Source organism: Marmota marmota, unplaced genomic scaffold (assembly GCF_001458135.2).
Source record: "Marmota marmota marmota unplaced genomic scaffold, marMar, whole genome shotgun sequence".
Classification (NCBI taxonomy): Eukaryota; Metazoa; Chordata; class Mammalia; order Rodentia; family Sciuridae; genus Marmota; species Marmota marmota.
Window position 1 is genome coordinate 28,679,520 of NW_025999853.1, and position 27,545 is coordinate 28,707,064.

The 27,545-nt window shown below is 34.8% G+C and overlaps 1 protein-coding gene and 1 non-coding gene across 5 annotated transcripts in view; both read right to left on the reverse strand.

Moving 5' to 3' along the window:
• The window catches only part of Otogl (otogelin like), a 124,998-nt gene that overhangs the window by 78,653 nt on the left and 18,800 nt on the right, over positions 1–27,545 (reverse strand). For all 4 annotated transcript variants that reach the window (XM_048804626.1, XM_048804619.1, XM_048804614.1 and 1 more), the window contains exons 9-21: positions 22,848–22,975; positions 21,935–22,041; positions 17,284–17,390; positions 16,956–17,081; positions 15,282–15,390; positions 14,408–14,454; positions 13,822–13,967; positions 12,459–12,582; positions 10,903–11,080; positions 7,123–7,247; positions 4,153–4,362; positions 1,975–2,140; positions 1,302–1,376 (exon numbers count right to left, since the gene is read on the reverse strand). In XM_048804626.1, the coding sequence (XP_048660583.1) occupies positions 1,302–1,376; positions 1,975–2,140; positions 4,153–4,362; positions 7,123–7,247; positions 10,903–11,080; positions 12,459–12,582; positions 13,822–13,967; positions 14,408–14,454; positions 15,282–15,390; positions 16,956–17,081; positions 17,284–17,390; positions 21,935–22,041; positions 22,848–22,975 (1,648 nt within the window). The remainder of the gene's footprint in view (positions 1–1,301; positions 1,377–1,974; positions 2,141–4,152; positions 4,363–7,122; positions 7,248–10,902; positions 11,081–12,458; positions 12,583–13,821; positions 13,968–14,407; positions 14,455–15,281; positions 15,391–16,955; positions 17,082–17,283; positions 17,391–21,934; positions 22,042–22,847; positions 22,976–27,545) is intronic.
• LOC125618241 lies at positions 2,367–2,550 on the reverse strand. Its single transcript, XR_007349499.1, has one exon. It is a non-coding gene; the product is annotated as a U2 spliceosomal RNA (small nuclear RNA).

Consider the following 27,545-nt stretch of genomic DNA (forward strand, 5'->3'; position numbering starts at 1 on the left):
CTTGCTTGCTTGCTTGCTCCCAATCTCACCATGGAACCTCTCTCCACACAAACACACACACACACACACACACACACACATACACACAGAACATCCTGTGAGGCCATCTTTCACAAGGCCCTCCCCAGAAGCCTTCATGGGTGCTAGGCTCTTGGGCCTCCAAAACTGTGAATTAAATAGGCCTCTTTTCTTCTGAAGTGCTCAGCCTGCGATATTTTGTTATAGCAACACCCACCCCCCAAAAAACATGAAGATCATTTTGAAAGATCTAGAGAAGAGAGGTTGAAAGACATTACTAACATAGAATGAGAAGAAAGGAATGGATATCAATTAAACATAAAGAATGAAATTAGGGAAAATCCAAAGTTGTTGGGGATTTGTTGGCTAGATGTGTTGAGTAGGAGAAAGGAGTCAAAGATGACTCTCAGATTTTAGTTGGGGAAACTATGTGAATAGTAGTGCAATCTACTAGAGAAAGATCCAAGAGCTTAAGTGGGGGCAGGAGGAGGAGATGGAGACAACAATAAGGAAAGCTGAGTATAAATGATATCCTGCTGTAGATGCCAAGTCAGTTACAGCGCTGTCTGCAGTACAGCAAGCTCAGCAAGGTCAGTATGCCTGGGATTAAATCCTAGCTTTGCCATCAAGTTGCTTAGCCACTCATGCTTCATTTTCCTCACATATAAATTGGCATAAAGCAAAAGCACCTATCTCAAAGGGTGAGAGTGATAAGAGTTTAATAATAAATGTAAAACACAGAATGGTACCAGGACTACAAAAGGTGCACAGTAATGGCTAGAGACTATGGTTGTTATTATCATTATCTCACATTCTATTATTATCGTAGGCATCTATGGTGCACCTGAAAGAGGGAGGTTAGCAGTTGGATGAAGATAAATGTGGACTGCTGCACAGACGTGCTTGTGTTTTTAATAGGCAGACTACAATTGAAGTGTAACAGGCCAGTTACAACTGGATAACAGTGTTATCGTACAACGTTTGCTGTCCCTGGAGAAGAGGTGCACTTACTCCTGTATGTGACATCATTCAAATCTTTTTTGAAATTGCCTTTTATGAGCTGGTAGATAAACCATGAAACTAAAACCCTTAGTAATAAACAGTATATGAGTACCAATCCCACCTGTAATTTTAGTCAAAGAACTAAAATTAATTAAAAGGCTTTTGTTTTGCTGTGTGACAAGTTCAGAACTCTGTCATGCAGTGATGAATACAAGACTCAGGCATTCCATATTATTTGAATGTAATTTATGCATGTATTTAATATATTCATTGAAACTTACCATAAGCCTGAGGGTGTTGGGATGAGCTCCCCAGGCTGATAAATGCTGCCCCTATAATGACACCGGCAGTGATATCTACCACAGAAAAACAAGGTTAAGTAAATAAAATGGGATCTGAATTCTGTCAAGTCACTAAAAGTACACCCTGTGTTCTTAATAGGTCATTGTTAGGCATATGCTCAAGTTGTCATTATTCACAAATAGCAGAAATTGTTTAAATATAGTCTTATGTGGCTTCAGATTTTGTTTTTCAAAATACAAATCACAAACTGTCTTAGTTTAGCTACAAGAAAAGTCACTGAATGCACTTCAGAGAAGCACAACTAATAAATCATTTAGCACTGTGTGTTACGACCAAAGTCTTCACCTCATGTGGAAACTGAGAAACTTCTGAGTGCTGACAGACATTACAATCCTGCTACTAAAATGTGCTACATGACAGTGAAACATAAGCCCTGTTATTGATTTGGATATGTGAAAAGCAAGTAGGAATAAACTTAGGATTAACTGTCAGATTCCTTAGCTCCTTCTGTAGCTATTTGTGAATATAAAAACACAAAGGGAGTGGGGAAAGGCATTAAGAAATATTAAAGAAATAAGCAAGCAAGCCCATTTGACTTATAAGAATAAAAACATTAAAAACGGATGGTATCAACCCATTTCCATGACTTACATGGGCACACAAAAGTTAAGGGTATCTTCATAAAATTTGCCTTCAGGACAGTTACAGCCTTCAGCGCAGTCATCATTGCACTGTTCCAGAGAGGAGAGAGAGGTGCAGGAACGGCGGCAAAATGAGGAACAGTGATGATACAACATGCCCTTTTGGCATGCCACAGCTAAAGACAAAGGAAAGTCACTTGAGAAAGATGTCCACAGGGCACAGAAACAGGGTACAATTACTTAAAGATTCAGGATGGACACAAATCATGAAAAAAAAGCTATTTTACATGGATTAGCATAGAACATTCCAGAATCCTACAACAGTAAATAAATAAACAATTCTTGGCCTTAGTAAAAGTATAACAGAAGAATAAAATTTCTATTTTGAAGTCATTTTAAGTGTGATACTGCACCATTCCTGGAGGTACTACAATACCAGGTCGATGTATGGAGTGGATGGAGTAAGCTCCTATTCCACCTCCCTGCTCCAAAAATCCATTTAATATATTGTCCACAGATAGAGGATGTATCAAATATTAAACTGATAAGAACAGATATTTCACTTGATCTTTAATATGTAAGGTTTTCATACATCTGAATAAACTTTCTTTTTCTCCAATTTGAATCTCGGTATTATTATACTGTCACCATCATTGTTAGAGCATTCTTTAAACCTAGGTAAACTTTCAGTCTTCTACAAAGAAGACAAATTTTGACTTTATTGATGCCCATTCATAGTTTTGTTTTGTTTTTTATTCTCCTTTTTAAAAATATTTTTAAAGTTGTCAATGGACTTTATTTATATGCAGTGCAGAGAATCGAACCCAGGGCCTCACACATGCTAGGAAAGCGCTCTACCACTGAGCTACGACCCCAGCCCTTTTTTCCACTTCTTAATCATGTTTATACTTTTCCCAAAACCCTTCCAATTTCTCCAAACAGACAGATTATGGTAGACAAACAGAGATATTCTAAAAATGCACTTGTATAAACACTAAAAAGTTTTGAATAAATAAAACATAAATGCAATTATTTTAAATATATAATGGGAGGATATCCCAGATGCCAGAGATGAAGGGGGAATGAAAATCCAGAGCTGTGAGAGCTGGAGGGGAGGACTGATCCTAGTAATCCTGGATCTCAGAAACAGAAGAAAAAAAAAAAAAAGTTGGTCCTTTACTAAGTGAGGAATTTGGAGACCTTTAACTCAGATGCTCAAAGAGCAGCACTCTCAGCTGAAAGGAAGGACCAAAGCAGGAGTCAGAAAATTTCCTCTCCAAGGGGCCAAATATTAAGAATTTTCAGTTTTGTAGACAGTAGTATCTCTCACAACTATTCAACGTTTTGTGCTTGAAGCACAAAAACCCCCAGAGACCACATGTAAACAAAGAAGCAGGCTTTTCTCCAAAGAATTTCATCCACAAAAGCACAGGGGCCCCAGGGGTGTGGCTGGCTAATGCCTGCAATTGATGAAATCTGCTAATATGGTACAGAAAGAAGCTAGGAAGTGTCTGTGACAGATGTGATAAAATAAAGTTACCTGTACAAACTCATAATGCCAGACACATTCTGTGCAGATTTGGTATATGAATTTATATTATTTTTATATTTATATTATTTTTTTTCTCAGAAAGCTAAAGCTAAGCAATTACCACCAATACTGGCCAATGATACTCCTGGAATAACAATGCTTTGTGAAACTACTGTGGGAGTAGAGAGGTAGACAGAGGAGTTCCCCCAAAACCTGAGTCCAACAGATTTAATTGGGGACCTGATAAAGATTCGTGAATAAAAAAGTTACCAGACACACAAGGAACCCATCCTTTTTAACTACAGATCAACTTGCCACTGTATCACATGATGCCTTTCCATACTTTTCAATATTTAAATATGACATTTTCATCCTAAGAATTTTTTCAAAATGTTCTAATTGTTTCTGATGCACATATCAAACATAATTACACTCTGATTTTGCTTACAGCATAAACAATCAAAAGTTCTTGGTCTTATCCAACATATCTCCAATTTTAGGGAACAAAATACTTCATCTGTTTTTCATGTTTGTACACTATTTCAAATAACTTACACACAATATTGAGACTTTAAAAAAATAATAAGAGCAATAATTGTAAAAACAAAAATCTCTAATGTGTTTTTTGATAGTCTTTATCGGTGCCATCAAACTCACCACAGAATGAAATCTGAGCTCTAAAGTTGATGGGAACTCCACGCTGACCACAGAGGTAGGCATAGTGGGCAAGAGCATTGCACAGGCAGGGGCTCCCACACTTGCATGCATCGTGGCGGCATAGCTGATAGTACAGCCCAGGGCTCACGTAGATGTGGCAAGAAGCAAAGAGCTCCTGGTGGATGACATCACAGTGCGCTGCATACCCAACTAACAGGCAAAGATTCCCATTAGCATCTCATTTACTAGCCCATATCTTACCCCTAATTACCAAGTTTCAGAACTATTCAAGCATATTCAAGCATCCTTGATTTCCTACTGAAGCATTCCATGTTGCACATCACTTTAAATGAGAGTCAACATACCCAGCTTCCACAGGCTTTTTTGTGTGTGTCTGTTTATGATTTTGGTAATACTGATAACAGCATTTAGTACATATTTAATAGTTTTTTTAGCCAAAAATATATCAACAACAAAAAATATTTTTGTACTTGGATGATAGGAGTAACAAAAGGGTTGATAGAAGCAGGAGCCTTAATCACCCATTGCCTGAGGACCATCTGAGGAAACCTGCTATGAAGAACTAGGGAATATTGAGAGAGGCTTATCTCCAGACAACCACACATAATGAAAGTGGTTCCAGACTATGGATGTAAGGATAATATTATAGAAAATACAATTATCCAGGAAGGATGAAGAATCATTTCACTCCACTGGAGTCTCTAAGGTGAATGGTAATGTGGCAGATACCACATAATCACTGAACTCAATGTTGGCACAATGCATAGTATGCAATGCCTGGCAGACATTAAGAGCTTAATCATGCTTGATAAATGAATCTATGAATGTAAGAATAAAAGTAATGAATAGAAATTAGGCATTGGATTAAATGTTAAGGGTCACGGAGCTATAACTGCTATTATCTCATTTAGAGGCAGGTCTTTATTATCAGATCTTGAAATCTATTGATTTTTTCCCTTGAGAATGACTGGCCAGATATAATCCTTTATTGAATTAACAAAACAAGTTTGGCAAAATAATCTAGATCCTATCTTGCTGAAAAAGACTGGGTCTGTGTTTCCTTAATGTAGTGCTCCTGGGTTGCCATGGTTTCCTTCAGGTATAGCTAATCAATCTTTACATTGTCATTGTCTTTGAGAGAGCAGATAAGCTGCTAGACATCAGAATTTTTTCAATACTAAGGAATTATACTAAACTTATTTGGTTGAGAAATTTAAGTATACTAATTATTAGTAAGGAGACATGGTAATTGCCTACATTTTTACATTTTTTCCCCTCTGGGTATGCACATACATCTGAAAATAAGGCATTTAGACTTAGCAGTATATTGTTGGTATACATATTCCTAACACAAAGGGATCCTGAACGAGCAATATAATATATGAATGAGACCATTATTGTGTGCCCTAAGGATATGTCAACCAAAAGATATTTCTACTGACATTAAGTAAAGGGTAACTCAAGAACATCTTTGTGGGAAAAAAAAAACTTCAGAATACAGAGTAGCTATTGACTTTTGTATATTTATTTTCCTTTCTTTGAGGATCTTCATGAATTTACCCATTAAAAAAAATTTTTCAAAGTATCACAGTTCATGGCAAAAATAAAGGAAGATAATATCTAAAATATACATTATAGAAGACATAGAGCATGGGGGAAGAGTGATGGAAAACATAGCAAAATGACATATAGTAAAAGATATAACTGGAGAAGAAACAAGAGGGAAACTGACTTTACTAATTGAGCTCTATTTAAACTTGTATATGCTATTAAAAAATAAACTTGTTGAAATATCAAGGATGAAATCTAATAATGAAGAAACAAACCAAATAAGACTATCTGAAGAAAACGTAGGTTAGTAAAATATAGGGTATAGAATTGAGAAAAATGTTATTAAATAGGCATGAGATCAAAAGTAGTAAGTAAATCACAGGGGCCAAAACCTCTAATCTAGCCGTCTTTAGATAGGAAAATCAATTAAGTTAACAATCTTCTTCAACTTTAAAAGCTATCTCAATTTTCTTCTTTAGAAAAAGTATTGACAGCAATATTATCTTGTGGTTTTTTCAATTCACCAAAACAATAAGTTATTAATAAAAACCATGACAATCAACAGAATCTTCCCATACAACCACTATAAAATCCAGAAATTGTATGTGAATGCCTAACCAATATTAGTTTAAAATTAACTATGTAAAAATGTTGAATCAGCCAAACAATTAAAGGAAAAGGTTAAAATTATAAGAATATTTATTTAAGCATGTACATTTTTATTTATAAAGTAATTTTACCAAAAAGAAATCTCTTTTCACTGAGAAATGAACTAGACTTTTAACATGGTTTGTTGCAGCTTCAGTTTAAAAAAATACACCCCCAAATTTTTCATATGTCAGTTGCATTATCATTGCAAATTGGAATTCTGGGGCAAACTGATATCCGCCTAACAGTCCCAGACCATCTTTGGGTGACTGGCTTCCTGCTTATGGAGATACAACATATGTTATGAGTAGGAATGGTGATGGGCGTCAATAAGATCTCATGATGGGATTGTCATAAACAGGAGAATCACTAAGTTATCACACTATAGAACAGAAGTCAAACATCCCAGAACTATCACATCATTATTGAAGTATTTCCAGAGACTTTTCTTTAGCATTCGAATATTTCAAAAGCTCCAAAATGCTAACCAACAATTGGGAAGAAGGGATTTCTCTAAACACCTAAAATAAGTAATTTTGTGAGTGCAAAACAGTAAATAAAAGTCATTTTCTGTTCTTTTTTATAGCCTCAATTACATGCAGTTATAATTTTAAACAAAAATATATAAGGAATGGTACTGACTTAGCATAATAAAGAAAATTGGAATTTAAAATCACCATACAATTTCACAAAATTAGAGCAGCATATGGAACATTCTTCCTAAGTTTACATGCAAAAAGGAAGACTTACTGTTTTGTTGATTAATGTTACAGGGGTCTACCATTGGCACATGAACAGGTGCGAAACAGGTGGAGGAAACCCTCCATGCATTTGCATGAAGTTGTGGTGTTCCTTCTATCATGCCTGAGGGAGAACTACAAAGCAAAGAAAAAGTTCACTCATTCATTTTATTAGTTCATAATCTTCAAATATTTGTATAATAGAATATTATTTTTCTTAATGTACAAAAAAATCTTAGAGCTTCAAATTTTCTGCCAGTTTTCAAGAATGTAGTGATAATAGCTTCCTGCTATTGAGAGTTTACATTGTGCCAACTTGTTGGCCTACAGGATTCTATTTAATCTTCACCTCAATCTATCCCTGCTTCTACAGAGAAAGCAAAGCAAAAATTCAGAAAAATATTAAATTTCATTAAGCTAATTAATGGCAAAACCAAGATTCAAATCTAGTTTTCATTGAGTCAATCAAACATTACTCACAAAACCAAAGTTTTAATGTGTGTTGTTTAAGTGCATGTGGAGACAAAGGTGTGGGTAGTTCAGATGATTATTTTCAGGCTAAAGATAAACGTCTCAAAAAATAAATAAGCTATATTTTTGGTTGAACATATCAATTTCCATTATGAATCCTGACATACTGAAGTTCCATCATGAAGTAAGCAAACCAAAAGAATATTCCAAGAAAACAGTATGAAAGACACCTTTTGTCCAAGTTTGCTCACTTCTTCAGCTTCCTCAACAAACCCAAATTTAAGAAAACCATCTAGCATTCTGAAATCAGATTTAGAAACCACATCAGTGTTTAGGAGCCAATACACAATTCCATCTCCAGCAGCCATCAAGATTTATTTGATTCAACAACAAACATTTATTAAGTGACAGTCCCTACTGGACACTGTGCCAGACACTGTCAAAACCACTTATATGGAATTAAGGTAAACTCAGTCTCCTTTTGGAAGCATTTGACCACACCACAAGTCCTGACTGCATTAATTGCCACAACAATTAGAAAGATAGGCTCTTCCTAAATTATTAACATTGTCCTTTGGTAAGTACTTTGGTAAGCCTTTAGCTCAACCACCCTCAATGAAGTTTCCTCACCAGAATGACTGAGACAGGAAAGAAACAGAGGGGCTTCACAAGTCATTCCACAATGCTCATCCAATGCCCATCCCACCCTCTCCTTCCTTTTCTATTATTCCTCAAAGTCAAACCACTCTGGAACTGCGAAGAATTAGAACAAACATCTGATTCAAAATCTCATTGGTTCAATTGCATGACCTACACTAGCTCTTTCTTCTTGGTTTTTTTTTTTTTTTTTCCCTCCACTCCCCTCCCCTTTTGTTCCCTCCCAGGGACAATAAAACAGTTTGGGATGATGCACATAGTCAGGGTTCCCAGGAGGAACTGATCCAGAGCCCTGCTCTATTTCATTTAGTTTTACTTATAACAATAAATACCAAAAAAAAAAAAAAAAGAATTAGGAGCCAAAATATAGACTTATTTGCTTATTATATTTCATTTTAAAAAATAGCCTTTCAGCTCAACATACTTGATTTACTATAACAAGGCACGTAAAATAAATTTTCAATTAATAATTTCCATTAAACTATGTTTGCAGATTCACATTAACCTTTGTGAAGCAAAGATTTTTAACTACTTTAGTTGGAAAGCTAAACAGTGTTCAAAAGTTATCTCTGACTCTGAAATATTATCCTGTACTCTTATCGCGCCTGAATGTTTATGCATGGAGGAGACTGGTGCCTTAGAAAGTGGCAGACAGATCTGCCATCTGTTAAACACTGACAGCTAACCCATTCTGACAAACAAGGCAAAGAAAGCAGGCTTAATATCTTTTCTGAACATCTTAACCAAGCCTCTTGATGTAGTATCTGTTTTTCAAGTAGGATAAAGATATTAATATTCTGACCCACAAGTAAATAAAACAAAAAATTATCTACAAACAAATTAATCATACAGGAGATAAGATAAAAGAAATTCTTTTTAATTTCAAAAAAAATTTTAAATGATACTTCTCCCAACCCATTCCAAATTTTCTTCTCAATGCCTCATCAAAAGTTCTGCTCAGTTCAATTTGTCTGTCCAATATATACAAGATTCCTATGAATATAAGGGCTGGGATGTGGCTCAGTGGTAGAGCACTTGCCTAGCATGTGTGAGGCACTGGGTTTGATTCTCAGCACCACATATAAATAAATGAATAAAATAAAGATCCACCAACAATTAAAAAACATATATTCCTATGAATATAAGAACCAAGGATATAATCCTTAGTCTCACAGGTCTTGCAGTTTGGTGGAAACCAAACAAATAAAAAAAAGGATTTTCACAGACAATAAAATTAGAATTAATTTTATCTGATGGAATATAAACTAGCTTTTAGAAGCAAATAATGTCTTAATTGGGTTTAACAATAAGCAAAAGCTCATGAGGAAGATTAGGAGGGGGAAACAAACCCAAACAGAAAAAAAGAGTATGTGTAAAAGTATTTTTTTTAAAAAAAAAAAAGCCTGCTATGTGGAGAACAATTCCCCTGGGAAATTTCCCTTGACTTCTCTGCCCCAATGACCTTCTTTTAATTCCTGCTATGCTTTTAACTACAAACACAAAGCTCAACATTTAATTTTTTAAAATTACCTCAGTATTTTTATGTATTTATTGGTAAATACCTTGCCTAGCACTAAACAGTTCTTCTTTAAATTTTTTTTATTAAGGTCTGGTTGGCAAATAAAAATTGTATATATTTATGGTGTGCAAAGTAATGTTTTGGTAGTATATACATGTGCCCACTGTGAAATGGTTAAATGAAGCCAATGAACTTATCTGCCACCTCACCATGATCTTACAATCTTTGTGTGAGAACACAGAACATCTACTCTCTCAGCAATTTTCAAGTATATAATATATTAACTCCAGACATTATGCTGTATAATAAATCTCTATACATCCTCTCTAACTGAAACTGTTTCCTTGGACTAACATCTCCCATCCAGCCTCTCCCTTCCTCAGTCCCTAACAACCACATACTTTTTTACATTTTCAGATTCCAAATATTTCTTAAAGGTTTTGATCCCCTCCCAACCTGCAATACCAGTACCTTGAGGAGGTAAACCATCTCATCCTGCTTAAATTGCTCTCACTGTGCTTTTAGCAAAATAACAGTTGCTCAAAACATCTACACTAAATTATGCACTGCTTGTTTTCACGGGTATGTGATAAGTGTTAATTTTAAGGGAGGGATACAGGTGTATTTTATTGCTTTTCTTCCAATGCAACACAAACTTCCATAAAATACAAATAAATTTAGATACAACATGTGCTTTAAAGCTATCATTACTACCAAATAATATTCATAATTTAAAGTATAACTTACTGCCACTAATACAAAATTGCATTAAGATGTTTTAAAAGGCTGCACGTTTTCAAAAATAACATACTATTAAGTATTGATAGGAAGTAGAGAACAACAGGTAGTAGTTAGACCAAAGGCTGAGTCAACACTGTCAATATTCAAAGCCTAGCTCTAGTATATGAGCTAAATGACCTTGAAGATTTATATGCCACTTTGAGATCTTGGTTCCTTTCCTTATATATGAAACAAAGACACTAACCAGGGGATTGGTATACAATTTAAATATGATGATCTATGTTAAGTTCTTTAAACAGTGACTGCTAAGCTCCTTTTAGTTAAGTAAACATTTTTAATGAATTTATATCCTCTGAATTGCCAGTCATTAAATTCAGTTGACTATTCATAAATCATACTTACAGAAAATCATCCCTTATATTTCCATTAAATGTGCCACACAGACCTAATGTTCTTCTCTTCCATGCACTAGTGAGTTGAATATAAATTCTTTCCCCATCTATAGCAAACAAGATCTTTAAGCCAAATGTGGTTTTTAGAAGAATAAATAATGATGACAGAGTTTGAATCTCAACAATTCCTAGGGAATGAAAAGAACATATATAAATCAGTTTTAAGACATATAGGCAGTGTTCAGAAATGTTAAAGTATGATTCTTCTTCTAATGGACTGGGAAGTGGGGGCAGCAGGTTTGAAGTTCCTTCCTGAGCCCTGGGGCCAAAATTTGCTACCTTATGCTGCTTTCTTTTCTTCCATTTCCCTTTCTTTCTCCTACTTTTCTAGATTGTCAGTAAATCAGTGGCTTTTGCCACCTGACGAGTTGTTCTTCATTGCCCCTGTATCCTTATTACAAGTGTGGCCATCCATCTGATCAAATAAGGCAGAATCCTGAGACTCATTCTTTGATCACTCTCTTCCCCTCAGTGCCATTTCCAACTAACCTCAGTCTAATCCACAACTAATTTCAGTCACTACGCCTTCTTTCCATCTCTACTGTCACCACCTTATATCAGTTCCTCCTATTTCTTGCATGCCCCACTTTACAACATCCTAACATTGTCAGTGTCTCTTGTCTAGTGATCTGCAAAGTCACTTCCACACAGTTGTCTTTGTAATCTATCAAAGAAATCACAAAAGCTACTTAAAACTCATTGTTTCTTTGCTTGAACCCATATGAGATTACCATCTTTGTACATAAAATTGTCAAATAATGATAATTTCATATTTGACTCCATTTGAAGTTCAAGTTCCTTACCATGATACCTGTGTAGCATCAGTATGTAATTTGTAATACAACTTGGAACATTTCTGAGAGTTTCACTCTGATATTAAAAGAAAATTATTAACAACTATGCTGTAGTCCAGTCATAAACAGGGCTTGTTCCATGAAACCACCATGTATGAGGCCCAATAGACAAGGTTTTTCCAGTGTCATCCCCACCTACTTTCCTAATCTCATCTCTGGACATTTTCCACTTTACCCTCTCCATGCTATAGCAGTGTCAAACCAGTTAAAGTTACCCCTACCCAACTCACCCAAGTCTACACCACCCAGTTTTTCATGGACCATTTTCCCCATCTTTACCCCATGTGTTCAATGCTAAGTGAGATGTTACCTCCTTCAGATAACTTTCCAGACCTTTACTCCATGTTTCTCCTATCCCAGGGCTGCATGGGCTATACCTTATTTAAACCTACAAAGTTTGCCTACAAATCTTTGAGTGTATCACATATTGCTGGAAACATCCATTTGCCTCTATCTCGTCCCTTCCAAACTAAGTTATTAAACATTAAATCCCATAAACATGGTAGTCTTTGTTCTTTCTAACTGAGGACCTGGTGTCACAAAGGTACCCAAAAAATACAAGGTAGCCAGCCCCTGGGAAAAGACACCATGTAGGTTATATTTGTTGCTGTTTCTAATGTATAGAAGGTGCAGCATTAGCACTGTTTCCTACCTTTCAGATTAAAGCCTTGGTTAGGACTGGTGAGGATCTGTCCTCCCCTACTAAGGGTCACTTGTTTGTTAAAATCATCCTCCAGAATTAGAGTTATAGACTGCAGGCAGACCAAGCCAAGATTCTGCATAAAAATCAAATTATCAAAGAGAGGAAAGAGAGGGAGACACAGACATTGAAAGAGACATGGTAGATGGGAAAAGGGGAGGGAGAGAAAAGAAAGAAAGGAGAGAATGCCTGTAAATATATTCTGGTATACAGAAATCTTGAGCATAAGTAATATAATAACATGACTGCTACATAATCCATGCCATATAGTCCCACTCCCAATAAAACACATCTATGGTACATTAAACATGTAATAAACATACATATATTTTATATAAAATATTAAATAAAAATGTTTTCAATAAAGTACCTATTGTTTTCCATAGTATATAGCTAAAATACTTTTCAAAACTCATATAACTGGTATATTTGACATATAAATTTCAATAAAGAACATAACCAAAAGATTTAAGATTCCATTTAGAAAGCTAATTCAGACACTGGTAAATTGCAAAGAAAAGAATCAAAATGGAAAAAAATTAAAAAAGTAGTTCAGAATATTTGTTGGAAATAACTATTTTACATTGGAATAAAATTGAAAATTCTAAAGGTTTTAGCAAATTTTTGACCACCTATTTGAGAGATGAATAAAAGATCTTGGCTTTTTCATTTACAAAGTATTTGATGTTTGTAGTTTCAAGAAAATATCAAACAGGTATATCTCAATATATTAAGAAAACCACTATATCTGTTTAGAATAATAAGAAACCTATTCAATCCTATCAAAAACTCATATCTGGGGCTGGGGTTTTGGCTCAGTGGTAGAGCCCTAGCCTAGCATGTGTGAGACACTGGATTCAATTATCAGCACCACTTATAAATTAAATAAATAAATATCCATTGACAACTGAAAAAATATTTTAAAAAATTATCTCTGTAACATGGTTTTGGAGTAATCAAAAATCTAGGCCCATTGTGCAATCATGCATGCAATTTTCAAAGTACAAATACCACTTAAAAAAAGAAAAAGCAATTAAATTTTTAAATAAAAAAATTGCAATTAAATATGCAGTATTTATCTAGTCCAAGATATATTTGTTTTCACATTGTAGTATCTCTGAAATCAGAATTCATCATAAACAAAGATATGTCATGATTAATAGCATTTCTTCCTTTCTTTTGTACATCTCAATAATCATTGTCTTCTTAGTTGTGAAGACAATAACCATATTCATTCATGTTACTATTCTTAATTTAGATATGAAGTTTAAGTTGAAAAATGAATATTCTTCTAGTCGTTTTGAGATGTTCTTACCTGTTCACAAGGGGCCTTCTGCAAAGTAATTGTGAATTTATCTTTTCCAGTTCCTTTCACAAGGATGTACTGGCACATGCCAATAAAAGAATAATGTCGACCATCAAAAGTTGTAAAATGAGAATCACCCACAACAGAGCATTGAACTACCAAAAAAAAAAAAAAATGAAGGAGGAGGAGGAAGGGGTGGGGGGAGAAGGAGAGGAGAGAAGGAGGTGAATGACGAAGAAATTATGTTAATTCTTAAAAAAAAAAGGAGGTCAACTTAGGGAAAATAATCAATGATGCATTAAAAAGAACACCTAAAGTGTTTAAAATTTATTGGTTTGACAAATGATAATTTTTCTACATACTTTATAAGTTTTATAATATGTACTATTTTAATGAATTTTTACCAAATCTGTCTGCTCAAAGTTATCACTTATTCAATTTTCAATTTATTCTCTGAGTACCTGAATTTGTAGGTCATTTCATCTCTTGTTATATCCAAGATATATATAAAGAGATGTTTTAAAAATATTGCTATCTTCCTCCCCAGTGTAGAAAAAATTAAAAAATTTTCTTCAAAAACACTTTAAAAGATTACCTGGACAGTCATGCTCAGTGCAGTTCCAAACTCCACCAACACATACACTAAATAAAATTATATAACATTAGTCCACTGGTATATAGAAACTGTATTAATATTTGTACCAATGTATTAGTTAATATACCAAAATATGTATAAAGATTCAGAATAACTGGACTTAAAAAACATCTCTACAAAAGTTTAATTGACTAATAACTTTGAGATGGTTAGAATCTAAATTATTATCTATTGTGTATTTATTTTTATTGCCATTGTGACAGAGAAAAGACATCATCTATAAGATAAACACTACTTTCCATATTCACAAAGAAAACAGTTTTAGAGGATAAAGGCAGAATTTCTGAAGACACCAGCATCTAAGAGAACAGTTAGGTATCTGACTGCATTTCTCTTATGTACACTAATGAGCCCAATGACAGGTAAACTTGTTTCTTTCTATGACTGTGCTAGAAGGATTTAATGTTTCCCCATAATCTTAGCTAATTTATTAAGAAAATATAGATCTTTCTAACCATAGCTCAAAATTGGCAATATAGGGAGTCACTTTTTAAAACATCCAATAGAGAAGTCCAGAAACAGCAATCATCATGTTCTAAGAGTAAAAGTATATGCAAGTTAATTATTATAAATAATAAGAAAATGCAACAGACCTGTCATATGGGCATAGTATTTTATGAAATTGTTAAGGAAGATTGTAAAAATTACATCATAAAAGAAAATGTAGACACCCCCATGTAGTTTAAATAAAATGCAAATTGCATCTCAGAATTTTTAGAAGAAAATAAGTAATAAGCTTTTTAAACAGTTGTTGTGATAAAGTTGTTAATAAGCCAGATACCCAAAAATAATTGGCTGTACATTGATGACATACCATTCAGTACATTCTTGTTGAATTTTTGAACCAACTGCATAAGCTAATCCATGAAAACTACACGGGCAATTTTCCAAGGAGATGCAAGTCCCGTTGTCCATTATAAGGCCTATTTAAGAAAAATATATATCACATTCTCAAAAAAAATAATAAATATTGCATTCTTTAAATATTATAATTCAATTAGCTTTTGTCAAATATCTGCTTATACTAACTGCTAGAAATTCAAATTCCTTTAGTTTCAAGGAGAATAACAGCAACCTGGCTTTCAGGCAATAGCTACCTTATAAGGGTTTATTTGTTTCTTTCTTTCTTGTTCATTCTTGTGTTTTCTCAAACCCACAACATATAACCTAGCTTTTTACTCTAAAAAAATTTTTTTCTTTTTTTTTTTAATTTTACTGAGAAAACTGAAACAAAGATGGTGGGGTGGGGAAGGTTCTTCCATGGACTCCCATCATCATCACCTTCCCTCTAGAATCTGAGCACATAAACCCTGTCTTCCCACCCACTTCTAGATATTTATCTTTGCTCCTATCTAAAGTTAGTCTCCTCACCAGCAAACTATATCCCATCTTGTCTTAATTACTCAGTGACATTGCTCTAGCAATTGTTTCATTTCATAAGGGTCTATTTCAATGGTTTCAACATTTTTATCCCAACAAAAACTCCAGGTTCATCAAAAAGAATAAGATAACCAAATAGTGTTTCTTGTATTTGAGGGAAGAAAAAAGAGAAGGAGGGAGAAAACATATTCTTGGATTAGTATCTGTTCATTCTAAGGTGAGAGAGATTTGCATGGTTGTAATAGAGATAATAGAGCCAGGTCGTTCTACTCAACAGCCCACCTGCTTTTTGTACTGTTTATTAACAAGGAGGTTGAACCAGAACTTAATCAACCATGTTACTATGTACAACATTTCATTGAGCTGGCCATTTTCTTAGCAAAACATTATAGGAGAAAGCATTCATTTCTATTTCTGTGTATGGGTTTATATTATGCTGCAACATCCTTATCTTGTCATGGAGGTAACAAACAACTCAGGACTGGCACTGTTCAACATACTGACACCAACAGAAAAATGAACTGAAGTCAACAGTCCCATTTCCGTGTAATTCTCATTATATTAAGCATATGACATGGAGGAAATCACTTAGCACCTTTGGAGTCTATTTTTTTTAATCTGTAAAACTACCAGGGTTTGTGCATTCCTCAGTATTCTTCCTTAATGTCTATCAGTACCAAAAAATTATATTTAAATTTTTTAAACCTCATCTCTATCTCTTCTAAGTTACTTTTTATTTCAAATATTAAAATTACACTTACTTAAATCTTATAATGGGAAAATCTGAAGACTTTTTCTCAAACTTTCATCTTTTAAAAAATGAAAATACATAAATTATTAAATATCATTAAACATTAAGAGAATAAAATATTTGCCATGGGAACTCTAGAACTATAAATTCGAAGTTTCCTGGGGAATATAAAGTAATGAGTCCTTTATTCAAGAAAAGCAACCATTCCTCTCAAATCCTGCAAGGGTAGAAAATTGCAATAGACCTGATGGCCTTGGAGAAGACAAAAAAAAAAAAAAAACACCAAGATGTGATCCTTAGATTGCTGAGTTCTAGTTTCCAATGGGTAAAAACATGGTGTCCTCACGAGGCACTTACCATCAGGGCAGTAACATCCATCAAGACAGTGAAGATTGCTGCCAAGACACTGCTTCTCAAACGTGCAGGTAGGTGGGCAACAACTAATGCAATCCCGATGCACAAAGCTATCATCGCATTTATCAGCTGAAATGGGCAGACAGGAGAGCTTTAATTGTGTATACCTCTCTTCCAAAAAAATCAGTGTTTAAAAAAATATGCAAATTTACAAATACAATTTCTTCAATTAAAAAATCTTTTCATTTCATTAGTTTCGATAAGTTTTGATTTCTAGGTCAAGACCAAAAGTAACAGGAAATGCACAGGGTTTGAAAAATAAAGAACATACTGCAAGCTGGAAAGTCATCTCTCCAGTCTTGAATAGGGTAGCCAGCGTGAGAACAGGCTCTGGCATACTCTGTGGCTGCTCGACAGTAGGTTTCATCATCATCAGTCCTGAGACATGAAAAGACAGAACCAGAATCACATAGGAAATATTGAGAACCCTGCCTTGGAGCTACTGACTCATAAAAATGATGAGCGCCTAACAAACATTCCAAAAAGATGTCAGTATGCCTGTCTTAGTAGAGACAATAATGTAAAAAAAAAAAAAAAAAAAACACCAACATGGGATTCCAGTTAAGTATGCCTGGGTACACTGTCTTCATCAAAGTCTTTCAGTAATTTGACCACTTCTCTTTTGAGTCAAGAGACCACCATACTAGAAAACATTTCTGTTTTAATTATAATATTCTTACCAGAATCCTTGTAAGTAAATATTCACTTCTACACAAAGAATTCCAGACCTTTTAGGATTTAATAATCATAACAGATAAAATTTAAGTCCCACTAAACAGATAAAATTCTATCCCCCAAACAATATCAAGTATGAAAACTGTTTGAAAATACCATGCTCTTGATTGTCCACATGCCAAATAGAAACCAGTGCCAGAAGTCTGCAGCACTGAAGTACCATTCAAAAGGATTTTGATGGTTCCTCAGCAGTCCTTGCAATAAGACTCCAAAACAACTTTGAAAGATTGAAGAAATATCATTAACTTAAGATTTAAAAGAAAATTATGAATTCTTGTACCAAAGCTCAGTGTTTTTATAACATTGCCAGGAGTAAATAATCTCCAATTATTTTCTTGTAATCACTTTAGGAATTCTCCAAACAATAATTTCTTATGGGATCTGCCAATTTCCAAAGCAGGTTAACTAGGCATTTGGTTTATGACAAGTCAGTGAGCTTATTTTTCAGCCCAACCCAAACTCAAAATTAAATAGCTAAATATCTTAAAAGATAACGACCTTAGGAATGTCTCATTTTGTGAATCTTAACATTTTCAGTACCTCAATTGCAAAAGCCACCATCTCAAATTTCTCTTGTCCTGTGCTACTGTAATTGGAGTCATGCAGCTTATCCAGTCTAATTAACTGAACTTTAAAAGGAAAAAAAGGATTCTAAACTTTAGAAACCCAGAAAATTCTTAAACTACAAAGATCTTTTTGATAAGCAGCATAAGGTAAAAAATGCTGAACTCCTGGAAAGACATTAAGTTTATGATTTATCTTAATATATTTGTATGTTTCTTGCAATTAACAGTGGTTTTAAAAGTTAGCAAAGTAAGGAATCATTGGTTTTTCTAACCCAGTGCAACTAACATTAAAAACCCTACCATTTATTAAGTGTCTTGTTACTCTAGGAACTATTTTAGGCACATTATCATACAGTTCCTCATTAAAACTCTCTACAGTTGATCAGGAAAGAAATTATTATCCCAACTTACTGAGGGGAAATGAGCTTATTTTTCCATTCTGCATGTTAACTTTAAAAACGGAAACGAGCACTAAATAATAGTTTTTTTCCTACTTCAATTGACTTTGATGTGGTAAAATTAAAGTCATTTCCTTGCTGGTTTTGGCATTTCTGAAAGCACAAATGGGGGCTATAGTTTCAAGGATTGGTATTGAGTTGTCCTTCAAGCTCAAACACAAATGTCATCTCCAAGGAGCTTCAGAGGTGCTCCTGGTAAAGTCAGTGGTCCTCCATGTGCACTGAACTTTTCATGTAGAGCACTCTGTCATTGCTAGGAACCTGTTTCTCTGTCTCACTAGAATGAGTTCCCAGGACGGAAATCACGCCTACATTGTTTCTGTTTCTCTCAGTGTGGCCCAATGCTCAGCTCAGAATAGATGCTCAAAAGATGAATGTTGAATTAAATTCAATATACCAGTATAAGCCAGGCCGGAAATTAATTTGTGTTCAACCAATTCACATTTTCATTGTTATGGCATAGGACCCTTGGAACTTAGTTCCCTAATACAGGAAATGAAAAAGAATCGTTCATTTACTCTGAATGAGAGAAAGACTGTAACCAGGTCGAGTGCTGAAGGAAATATGAGGGTTGTGAAAGGCTAACTTCTATAGCTTCTCACTCCCATTCTGTTAATGTCCACTCACTCACTTATGATGCTCTTCTTCCGATATTACATGCCTGCTCTGCCCCAAACCTGGCCTCTCCACCTCAAACACATCTCCGAAGGTATCAGCTAATTTCAACCAGTACAAAGTGTTGCTCTATCCTACTTTTTAATTTGCTCTGGAAAAAGCAAAATTTCAAAGGCCAAAGCGTAAAGATACCAAAATTTCCAAAGATAAAAAATGTTAATTTCTCAATGATGAACTATCAGAAGTGCCATAGACTTATTTTTGTCTCAAATTCCCCCTTCTGTTCAATATTAGAACACGAAGATTTGGTGGGTATAAAGCTGCCCAACCAAAGACAACATTGCCAGCCTCCTTTGTATCAGGAGTAGACAAGTTTCTAAGTTCTGGCCCAAATGGTTAAAAGTTGGAGTATGCATAGAACTTCCAGGTCAAAAACATGCCAGCCCTCTAGTCCCTTCTTCCATTTCTAGGGGGTTAAAAATGCATATATGGTGATGGTCAACCAGTTTTGGCCATGAAATTAAGAATAATATATTAGGCCAAGGGGATGGTATGGCAACAAGATTGAACATTCATTGGGAACTTTGTGGAGCAGAGCTATAATATCAACCCAAGAGCACTTACCAGCTTTAACTTTTATATGAGAGAAACATAAACCTCTCATTTAATTTAATCCATGTTTCTTTGTCTATTGGAGCAGCTAAACAAAAATATCCCAAACCAGTAAATGAAGAATGACTTTCCTGGGCCAACCGATAGATAGTTCATCTCAGCCTAATTGAGAAATGAATGATAAAGATGTTCATGATAATGTGATTGAAAAAAAAAAAAGACTATTGAACAGCAATCCAAGAATGAGTCACTGTGGAAAAAGAAGAATTTTAGTTGCATATATATGGTGAAATAAGGATCGTGACCTACCCATGAGGATCTTCACAAAAAAGACTGAGTAAAAAACAAGGAGAGATAACAAGTAGCTCTCAAACAAAAAAAATAAAACCAAAAGGGAGCCGAATTTTTCAAAATATATGGTAAGATCACTATCCACTACTTTGGACAGAGAGGAAACTATTCCAAGTTTAGGAATCCTTAAAATTTAGACGATATACAAAAATCAAGGTACAACTATATTGTACTTAAAATTAACAAGTATCACAAGTCAGTTTATTTTAGTATTTGGAAAATATTGCATTCATTACTTTTATAATAATCTCAATATAATTAAAGAGGAATAGTTAGAGATACATACCACCTCAATCTTCCTTCTCTGAGCTCATCTTTGAAAAACTTACACATCCTAACAAGCTGCCCAAGATTCCGTTTTTTTGTTTTTTGTTTTTTGTTTTTTTGGTACTGGTGATTGAACTCAGGGGCACCAACCACTGAGCCACATCCCCAGCCCAGCTTTGTATTTTATTTAGAGACAGAGTGTCACTGAGTTGCATAGCACCTTGCTTCTGCTGAGGCTGGCTTTGAACTCATGATTCTCCTGTCCAGGGCATTTGGGATTACAGGTGTGCGCCCACTGTACCCGGCTTCTAAAATTCCTTTTAAGTGGTTTTACTCAACCAAAAACTAGTCTGGTCTTTTACAAAAAGGTTCCAATGTATCATTTACACTTCTTGGGATTCATAAAATATGTAGACAGACACAGTACAATTCCTTGAGGCATTCTTGAACCTTCAAGATGGCTAATCACATGCACTTGGTATGTGATTTAAAAATAAATAAAAATAAAAATGACTTAACTTCAATAATAGATAATTATCCTAAATTCTGAAATGGTGAACAAAGTATGGTGAATTATTGCCTAGAATACCACCTATTCTCAGTGTTCTTAACCTAGAGTAGCATGCAGCAATCTGTGACCTTGGATAGGAAAAACATTATATGTTTCTTTACACTCATCTCCTAATGAAACAGCATGATCATTGATTATGCACATAGACAACAGATCACAGAGCACTTAGCAGTGTCTGTGATTTTTGTCACCAATGTACCTCACATCTCATTTTCTCATGTTTTTTTATTTTCATTTCCCATTACAATTGCTATGGTTATCACAAAATATTTTTACATTCATAACTATGTCAAATTGAGATAGTTATTAGATTTGTAACATATTTCTATATTTCAAGCACACACACACATAGAGTTTGGTAACTATTTCATTACATTTAGTTTCCTTTTTAATCTTGTGATATTTTGTGCATTTCAAACCTTTTTTTGGAAATGGCTACATATAGATATAGATACAAATATAGGTATAGGTATAGAGATAGATATAATCTGGATTCTCAGAAAGGTACCAGTGGAACAAAAATCTTTAAGAGTCAATATATTCTGTTCACTCTTGCTATGTAAAACATTTAGGCTGTACCTCTTATACAGCAAGCCTTTAATAACTGTAAATAAAGATTATGTTTTATATTCCTCGTTATATTTTTTCAAATTGCAATATTTTCTGAAATGGCTGTTACAGAAGAGCTTTTTGCTTTTCATTTTGCATAAAGAAAATTTCATTGACAATACTAGTCATTTCACTTACTTGCAAAGATCGTTAACACAGCTGGCAATATATAAGTATGGATCAATATATTCATGGCAGCTTAGAAAAGGAAACTGCAACAGTATCTGACACTTGAAGAAGATTGCCTGTGGCGGGGAGAAATCCAGTCGTCAGAACATGTTTTTTAATGTTGTCTCTTTTTTCTTTTTTTGGTAATGGGGTTTGAACTCAGGGGCACTCAACCACTGAGCCACATCCCCAGCCCTATTTTGTATTTTATTTAGAACAGGATCTCACTGCATTGCTTAGCGCCTTGCCATTGCTGAGGCTGGCTTTGAACTCGTGATTATCCTGTCTCAGCCTCTGAGCCGCTGGGATTGCAGGTGTGCACCCAGCTCGTTTTTTGTTTGTTTGTTTGTTTGTTTTTTAAATTGCCTTTTTTTGGAGAGAGAGAGAGAGAGAGAGAGAGAGAGAGAGAGAGAGAATTTTTTTTAATATTTATTTTGTAGTTTTTGGCGGACACAACATCTTTGTTTGTACGTGGTGCTGAGGATCGAACCAGGGCCGCACGCCAGGCGAGCGCTACCGCTTGAGCCACATCCCCAGCCCCCAGCTCTTTTTTTTTATTGTTTGTTTGTTTGTTTGTTTGTTTTTTTGCTTACTGACCAATCTGCAAGATTCTTTGATATCACCAAGAAAGAGAAGGTAATTTGTACTTACAAATTTTAAACAATAGTTTTCTAACTACATATTTTCATGATGAGAACATTTATTAAACTAATTATATTCACTATTTCCAAAATTATCTTAAAAGCTGATCGCTATTGCAATTACACTTCCTGAATTTCATATTTTTAATTTTGTTGTATCTGCATTAAAAAGCCTAATATTAAATATACAAGTAACATGGCTATATTATTTCCAAATGCCTAAATTTTTATATCAAATTTACCTCAAATGCTGGCATTCCACTGGAACATGGATTTGGGAAATCTGAGGGTGTGGGTACACATTTGGTGTCCTCTGAAGTTTGCACCAACCAGCTGTTTGCAAACATAGCAATGTCTTCCGTATAGTCCTCTATTTTACACAAACACACACACAAGCAAATAGCCATAAGCATATCATTTTCTAAAAACATAGACACCATTTTTCAACATTAACTTCCTGGTCAAAAGTTCAACTCAATAATATAATTACCAATGTGATATCAAATTATAACATTACTTTAGCATGATAAAAATAAGCTGAACAAATTATAAGTACCAAAAAATTTTAATACCATTGTAGAGAAAAAGGAAACCCACTGGAACCACATGAGGAAGGATTGAAAGTGAGCTAGTCTGACATACACACCTGGACAGTGATAACTATCCAGCATTCAGTTTAGTGCTGTATAAAGGAGAAAACCTATGCACAAACTTAAAAAATTAAAATTAAGTAAAAGTGTGGTTTGAAGTTTTTCAGGCATCTCTCGTTCCATTTTACATTAATCAGAATCTTAATAAAATTGAACTTTCATTTTTAGGGCCCTTAACAATAAAAAAAAAATTGTTGAGCCCTTTGGGATAGTTCAGAGAACAGTAACATAAACAATGAAAGACTAGAAAAGACACCTAAAAACAGAGACGATTAAGAAGGGACTCTGTGGTAAACAGTGGTTCTAAAAATGCTCAGGAAAGAGCCCAGTACCAAGAATCCTGAACCGATTCCAGACTTACTCAGAGGGAAGATTTAGGAGCTCATATATGGGCCAACAGACATTTGACAGTGAACACTTTGGACTCTTGGCTCCAAATCTAGTTTAAATGGCTTACCAAACCTGACCTGTGTACAAGTTTAAGACCTGATGTGGAAATTGATCCTGCCTCACATTCACACAAAGGCTTTCTCAAGTCTCAAGGACTTGGCAGAACCAAACTGGATGTCGTGTGGAAGCTTCATTTAACACTGTTGGATGTCAGATTTGAGCTTTGGGTTCTCTACCACTCAGATTGGCAGGACTATAGGTCCACCACCAATGACGGTCTACTGCACCACTGAATGAATCAAAAATCTTAAACTGAATGTTTCACACTGTCTCCGATCATCTTCCAGATAGAAAGATAATGTCTGTATGGCTCTACAAATATTGTGAAGATTAAGTTCACTATCTCTAAGAATTTTTTGCTCTCTTAGGGCACACAACTCCAAACTTCACTGTATCCCAGAAGACTGAGTAATCTGGCCTCTGCACTCTCCCTACTTCCCTCCATAGACCTCCTACATCTTTTTCTCCCACTCTCACTCTTGCTCAACCTCTCCAGTCATCCTGGCTTTTTACTGCTCTTCAAACACTCAAACTCATGCCAACTTCAGGGTACTTGTTCTCACTTCTCCTTCAAAACTACTCTTCCTCTTTGAATGTGACTCCATCACAGGGGCCTCCTCTGCTACATGATCTAGACTAACGCCAAACACACACTTGTCCTAATCCTCTTTATCTCCTTCCCCCACCATCTTTTTTTCATGGATGTTATGGCTCGCAAAATATATATATATATATATTTTGTTTTCTCTATTTATTATCCACCACAATGTGGACCACATGAAAAGAGAGATCTTGTCTAAGCTGTTCTATTGCTGTAAATAGTTCAGTATCTATCATATAATAAGCAGGTGCTCAAAATATATTTGCTGAATGAGTGAATTAAAAAAATATATAGGAAGGTTTGCAATACTTATTAAATTAGAATCCTAGAGCATTCAAACTAGTCTGGACCAATTCATTATCTCTAATCTAGTTGGAAATATTACACGTAGAACAAAGGATAGGCTTGCTCTAATATACTAATTTTGAAATTGATGTTCTTTTTCAAGAAAATCTTTTTTAAAAATATTTATTTTTTTAGTTGTAGTTGGACACAATACCTTTATTTTATTTATTTATTTTTATGTGGTGCTGAGGATCGAACCCAGGACCTCGCACATGTAGGCAAGTGCTCTACTGCTGAGCCACAACCCAGCCCCTTCAAGAAAATCTTATATAGTCACATTTCATTTTAAAATATCATTTTTAAAGGTATAAAGAATAAAGTCACACTTATTTTCAATATTTTTTCGAGCCAATCAACACTTTATTCTTCCAGTTGACACCTACACAGATAACTACCATTTACCCCCTGACCATAATAGGGGGTCCCACCAAGGTCCCATAAGAGTAGGTTTCCTTCTTCCTTCCTAGAACAGTAAGGAAACCCCTTGTCTCAACGAGACTGGTACATGCTCACCAATCTCAGCACTGTGAGACCCTGCTCTCCTGCATCATGAAAAAGCCCAAAGAGAGCAAGGGTACAAATTTCAATGTTAATAAACCAATTAGGCAATCCCTTTGAGATCACTTTAATCCCAGCTTTTGAGCCACTTAGCTATTTTCATTCATTACATTGCATTCATAAAAGATCACAAAATTTATTTCAAAAACTTAAATCCATTTCTATTGGTGGTCTGGGAGCCTGCTGAACTAAAATGAAAATGGTTCGTATGAAATACGCTGTAAGTAGAATAGTTTATTATTCATATTGGGACACTTTTGATAGTGAAGAGGAGACACTATTAAATTATTATGCTGGGAAAAATGAGAGCAAACCAGGGCTTCTATGTTGGTGCATAGTGAGACCCAGACATGAATTATGGAAACAGAATTCTCAACTAGACAACAAATTTAAATCTTTGTATGTGCATAGAGATTCTGAAGTCTCATTTCTTTGTGAAGTCATCCTTGAAGGATGAGTAGGAATGCAGAGAGAAAAAAAAAAGTTTTAATTTTACTGTTAAGAAACTCTGCATTCATTGACATTCAAACTGTCCAATTCTCTCTAAAGATTTTTCTAATCAGCACAGTACAGGCTGAGTTTCAAGAAAATACGAGACATCTTAAAGGTAAAGATAATACAGCCCCTCTATAGACACTTTCTTGCGTTTTTATAATATGGAAGGAAATGGACAGTTTCTTGTCACATTCCTACAAGCTGTAAGTTAGATATATATATATATATATATATATTTTTTTTTTTTTAATTCCCCTGCCTTACACTGTGTACCAAATAAAATTGTGAAGAAGCTAAAGTCTCTTTGAGGGCTCCTCCCACATACCTTCAAAAGTCTTTGTTTTCTGCTAGTTCAATCATAACTCAGTTTAACTGCCTCCTGCCAGTTTTCTCCCACTTCTAATCTGCTAACACCCTTGTGCCTCCTGCCCCAGTTTTCTTGCTGCAAAAAAAAAAAAAAAAACCAAAACTATTTTATGTTCCAGGTTATCGGAATCTGACCCTTCACTCAGATCCCTAATCTGAGTCTCCATGCCTCTGGCAAGAGCAGATGCTATTTTCTATTCTGACCTACATCACCACACCCACCTATGTCCCAGGGGATCACCCAAGAGAACTGGACTGAATATTACTTTTTTCATGAAGCTTTGATACAGAAGAAAAATAAATTTTAAAATGACCCTCCCGCTGATTTGTTCTGCCTAAGTCAAGACCCCAATTCCTAGAACAGTCAATAGATTCCAGATTTATGAACCCTTTCATTCCAAATACCCAACTGGATGCAAATACCATTTCATGATGATCCTAATACTGTACATTTGTATTGTACTCACGAATTTTTGAGCACTTTCATTTACATTTTCTCATTATATAGCCACAGTCTGGGATGCTCTCAGGGTCATTACTATTGTCTCCATTTTATGTATAAGAAAATTGACTCCTTTGAGTCCTGCTCTCTAACATAGCTCCTGCTAAACTAATGCTGATACTGGATTATCCATCGTGGGCAAAATGTTTGCATTTTAATGAGGGCTTCTGAAAGCTATATAAGGATGTTTTCAAACATTTTCATCTCAGCTTCATTACAGTCTTGTTGAGGAATGCTTAGAGATGATTATAAATAAAATGTATTGAGTATTATCTACATGCCAGGCACTCTAAGTGTTTTACATGGATTGTCTCCTTTAAGCCTCTCTTGAAGCATTTATAGTATTACATCATTCGCCTTAGGAAGTTTAATAAATAGCAAAGCAGAATTTGAATCCTACAGTCTGATTCCTAAGCCCATTCTCAAAGTGGTCCTTTTACTGTCCCTTAAAACACAACGTAGAGGCAACACATATCTATTAATTTTGAAAGATAAAACAAAAAGTATCATGTAGTAAATTACAGTCTGAAAGGCAATTGCTCCTGTCTGTAAGCACAGGGCTGGGAGACAGTCAGGTCTACAGCATCTGTAATCCAACCATAACAGTATCATTTACAAGCTATGTTACATTGGGCATATGCTCTTAAGAGCATAGAAGGTAATACCCTTCTATCCGACCCTGCAGGATGTTGTAAGGGTTGGGAACAATGTAACTATATGTTCATAATTAACACTATGACAAATAGTACTAAGGTTTATTATTATTACTAGTAGTGGTAGTAGTATTGGCTACTCTATAATTTCAGAATTGTTATATTCCTATTTTACAGCTGAATAAACTGAGCATCTGGAAGATTAAATGATCAAATTATAGAATTTGTTAGAGTTGGAATAAGATTCAAAGCAAGGTCCACTGGTACTAAGAACAATGTTCTTTTATTGCTGCATCTGTGTGTGTGGACATAAATCACAA